The sequence below is a fragment of the Oryzias melastigma genome, linkage group LG16 (assembly GCF_002922805.2).
Source record: "Oryzias melastigma strain HK-1 linkage group LG16, ASM292280v2, whole genome shotgun sequence".
In the NCBI taxonomy this organism is placed as follows: domain Eukaryota; kingdom Metazoa; phylum Chordata; class Actinopteri; order Beloniformes; family Adrianichthyidae; genus Oryzias; species Oryzias melastigma.
The window spans coordinates 12936516-12941527 of NC_050527.1; the positions used below are offsets into that span (position 1 = coordinate 12936516).

General features: G+C 37.1%; 1 protein-coding gene across 5 annotated transcripts in view; it reads left to right on the forward strand.

Moving 5' to 3' along the window:
- The window catches only part of LOC112143303 (CUB and sushi domain-containing protein 3), a gene marked incomplete at its 5' end in the record, with an annotated part of 317263 nt that overhangs the window by 229938 nt on the left and 82313 nt on the right, over window positions 1-5012 (forward strand). For all 5 annotated transcript variants that reach the window (XM_024267159.2, XM_024267162.2, XM_024267160.2 and 2 more), the window contains 1 exon segment: window positions 1714-1887. In XM_024267159.2, the coding sequence (XP_024122927.1) occupies window positions 1714-1887 (174 nt within the window).

Consider the following 5012-nt stretch of genomic DNA (forward strand, 5'->3'; position numbering starts at 1 on the left):
ACACATGCATTATCGCAGGTAATGCAAATTTTCTAGTAGTGATAATGTTTCTCTTTTTTATAGTTTATGTCAGAATCCGTACGTTTTTTGGCACACAAAATCTTAAGCATGCTTTAAGCAACTTCTGCAATCTTGGTATCAAAATGTTCAGCTCATTAAGGACATGGGTGCTTGTACTTTTGGTATTTGTACATTTTACGGTTTTTAAGATTTTACTTAATTCATACAATTTTTCACCCCATGTTGAGTATATGGGAAATTTTTCAAATTCTTTGTGCACTTTGCAATGAAGGACATCTATGCTTGTACTTTAGCCCTTCACGTCTTATAGGCAATTTAAGGTTTTACGCAGTTTTTGCTATTTTTTTCACGAAATTATTTTAATTCTTTTTTCTAAGATTTAAACATTTAAGTTATTTGTGCACTTTGAAGCCTATTGCTTATCAAAACGTTAAGCATGTTAAATTAATTAATGCTAGAATGAACATGGACATTAATGCTACTGATGTTTTAAAGAAGAACTCTGAGCTTAGCTAATATTTAAGCAGCATGCTAACATTTTTAGCTAATTTGACATCTACTGAGGCTTTTTGGGAGTTAATATACAATTTTTGGAAACATGCTAACATTTTGAACTAATTTGGCATTTACTGAGGGTTTTCTTTTTAGCTATTCTTAAGTGTAGGTAATGTTTTAACAACATGCAACCGTTTTTGGCTAATTTGGCATTTACTTAGTTTTTTTTTTTTTTTTAACTATTCCTTATTTTACCAACATGCTAACATTTTTGGCTTATTTGATGTCTGGGGCTTTTTTGAAGTTAAGCTAATATTTTAAAAACATGTTAACGTTTTGAACTAATTTGGCATTTACTGAGGGTTTTTGTGGATAATCGAGTTTAGTCGATATTTTAGCAACATGCTAGCTTTTTTGGATAATTTGACTCCTAATAAGGTTTTATTTATTTAAATACTTAAGCAACTTTAGCATTACGCAAATAGCATTAGAATTTTTATCAAATTGCTTCGACAATTAAAGCAAATTACTCCAGCAGCTTCAGCTAACACATCTTCAGCAAACACATTCAGCAAAAAGCTTTCGCACTCGCAATATTGAGGCTAATGTGACTTTTCTGGTTATTTTGTTGTCATAAACAATAGAGCGTGAATGGAGACACTCATGAAACCGAAATTTATGTTTTATTGTACTCCCAAAATAAGCTATTTCATCAAGCCACATTGAAGCGTTTGCTCACTGCTTCACCTCAAGTGCACTACATTAGCATGAACAAGACTTGATGAACAAATACCAAATTCAGGAGCTCACTTAATCTGTAGCTCACTTCACCTATTCCCCCTGCAAGCCTAGGTTAGATATTATTTATTGTGAGGATCGCACATAAAAGCTTTTCCCCGGCTGCCATGGGAACTGCACATCGAGGAGTGAAACAGATGAATAGACTCTGTAATGGCAGAGAGATGCCAGCTAGTATAATGAAAGATGTTGGGACAAAGGAAAACACCATCATTATCCTTACCAGGAAATGGTACAGGTCACCTTTTATCACATTAGGATATGTAAGATCGGTTGAACTGACTGTGCTCTCCCATTGACTCTGAGGGGGTGAGCCAACTTGCATCTTTTTCTTTTCTTTCATTCTCTCTGTTGCTTTGTTACCTCCAGTTTTTTACTTTATTCTTCATCATATTGCAGTAATTTCTTGTGGAGATCTTCCTACGCCTCCAAATGGGAAGAAAATTGGAAGTCAAACAACCTTCGGAGCATCAGCCATTTTCAGCTGTAACCCCGGTTACATTCTTACCGGCTCGGCCGTCAGAGAGTGTCTTCTGTCTGGCCTTTGGAGTGGGATGGAGACTCTGTGCCTCGGTAAGCACCGTCTAAATGTTCTTTATGAGCTGTGTTGGTTTGGCCAACATGCCCAAAATAAAAGCAGATGGGTAAACCAGTAGGTGGCTATAATTGCCTCTGCTGCCAAGTGAGTATAGTCAATGACTCTAAAATATTGGGAGAGATTCAATTTTCTTTGTATTTCACTTCACTTTAGCACATAATGAAGCCACAATAGACTGCCGACTATTTCAAATCTTTCCCTGAGCAAAAAGAAATAATTTTTTTGTTAGTTAAAGTTGGCAATTATGTTAGAATTTGGGCTCTGTAAAATGTAAATAAGCCTTTGAAGTCCCCATCCAATGAAAATTATGTTTCTTGGGTTTTTAACATCTATTTGTGGCATTTTTCTTACGAAAGAGAACAAATAATAAGAAATCATTGTGTTTTGCATTTCTGAGTTTTTCTCGTTTTAAATCGCTGTCAATCAAACTGTCACAGACAGGCTCTGTTTGAATTAATGAGCCTTCTATACATCACAACAGCTCTGCTGCACCTACGCTAGCCGGGCCGAGCAAGAGCATTTTCCCATTGATTGCAGTCAAATGAGCCACCGTTTATATTTCTGTGGTCAAATCAGCCGTCACTGGATTTCACTGGAGATTCATACAATACTTACGCTAGCAGGGCTGAGAACGCTGGAAAATCTCCACCAGACTCCACGGAGCTTCTTGATGTGACCACGGAAATGTGAACGGCGGCTCATTTGACTGCAGTTGTAAAGGATTGTAAATCAATGAAAGACCATTTTGATGTTTGATTTCATTATTTTCCCAAGACCTCTGCTCTGAGAAACCAATGATTGATTGTATTGATCACAGCAACGTCAATAAACATTGGAGAATTAGCTAAAAGAGTCTTTGGTGAACTGGAAGGAGAAAGAATCAGGATTTTGGAGGAAGTTCTGTCCACAAAGATCTTCACTTCCTCGTCCCAGCTGACATCTGGCTCAAAACGATACGGCTGGACATTACCAATATTGCTTGACATTTTTATGTAGCAGCAGTAAAGATTTACGCTAGCGAGACACAGAGCTATTATAAACAGGCAGGGGGGATCAGGGGTGGAGCTGCTCAGCTCAGCTCCAAAAGCCACGCCCCCTCAGAGGAGATTTTGGAAAGAGAGGCTTTTAAAGACATTTAGGTTGTAGGATTTTTTTTTAAACTTCATAATCATAATTAATAACCTACTGGGAATGTTTAGAAAAATTGTCATGGAGGGCTTTAACTTACTACTCCATTTTTTCCCACATTGCAAAAGTCCTGCCATGAAGAAAATATTTCTATAAACACAAAGAAAAAAGTGTTATTACAGCACAGCTTGACACAGTTCTCTATAGTCACCAAGTTAAATCAAATATTAGAGCTCCATTTAAACCCACGCAGACGTGTGGCTTCCCTGGCAGACAAAGTCTGTTTATTAACTTGGTGGCACCAGGGCTCCGAGCTCAACTCCGATTTGCTCATTTCACCGACAGACAGCCACCTTTCACTCACTCACTTACATTAGACTGACAGGGTTAACATGGCCAGGGACCTGCTGTTGCTGGCGTTTTCAGCAAAATCTCCACTCAATCTGGCCGCTCTCAACTGGAGTGCGATAATAAAATGCTCGGCTGGGTTTGTGGGTGCAGAAGTGAATTAGGGAAATCAGATTCCGAGTCGGTGGCAATTTTCCAGGTTTTTAAGTGGAAATCTCAGTAAGATCTGTCCTCTCTCAGATGGATTTATAATAAGTGAAAGTAACGTGATTACGTGGGTGAATATAAGACGCAGATTTTGATGAGTTTCACATCTGTTTCACATTCTGTCATAGTTTAGAAGAGACGACTTTAGGCATCAGTGCCTGCATGGATTTGAAAATATATTTATAATCCCTAAAACATCATAATTGACATTTTGTTGACTGATTTATTGAGATGTCAGACATCAGAATGTTGTTTACATATCATCTCATGGATACAAAAGGTTTCTGTGAATTACCCTTTAGGTCCTTTAGGTTAGCAACGTTAATACATTGCAGCTCATGCAAAAAATGGAAACATGCGATTGGCCTGTGCAACACTGTAACAATATGTTGGCTATTCCAATGGAGCATGTCATTATATATGAGGGAAATGTCAAACAGGCGAGGAAAAACAAACACTTCAGTAAAAATTGTGTTTTTGGCATTTATTAACATGTTCTTGTGGCATTTTTCTGATGGTGGAGGACATATATAAAAAATAATAAAGCTTAAAATTGCCTTTCTGAGTATTTATTTATTCCAATCGGTGTGAATCAGGAGCAGATTAAAAAAATCTGGAAAAAGAATTGTATTTTTTACGCAGGAAAGCACGCTGGGTGGGCAACACTGTAAAAAGTGAAATGTTGGATCAATTTAATGAAGTTCTGCAACTGAGGGGCGTAAAGATGGTGAAAGTCTAAGACCGGAAAATCAAACCACCACCCCCGCACCGGCACATTTCAGTCCAAAAATATTAGTTTTTGGTAGAAAAACACTAATATAGCCGGCAACCCCTAATAGATACGTTTTATTTGCTTTTTCAACTTTGAACCTTTACTACCTGAGATGTTTCTATCTACACCGCTCTCTGACATACTGTAACTCCTTACACAATCAATGTGAATTAGCTGATCTGCAGAGAAAAGCGGTTTAACGCTGGTAAGAAACACTTTAAAGCAGCTTTTCACCAATATGCAACCCATTACTAATATAAAGTAATTTTATATTCGTGCAAAGCTGCTTTTACATTGACATTTTACATTGACTGATTCACATTGATCGCGTCTAGGGGTCAGCGCAGGGGTCTGCAACCTTTAACGCTAAAAGAGCCATTTCCTTCTAGTTTCTTAGAGACCAGAACCACCAGAGTCACAAAGTCCCACTTAATCATCTAAATTAATGCACAATATTTATTCTTTATTGGCAATTAAACATTTATTTCTCAATGTTACATACATTTTAATAAGTAAATTACATGTGTCTAAATGTTTCTATATATAACAGCTGTAACTTATTTTACTTTTGACTCTGTGTCAAAAAAGCTCTTGCTGTATGATGTAGCTTTAGTTGAATTAAACATTTTGAACTACATTTGTTCA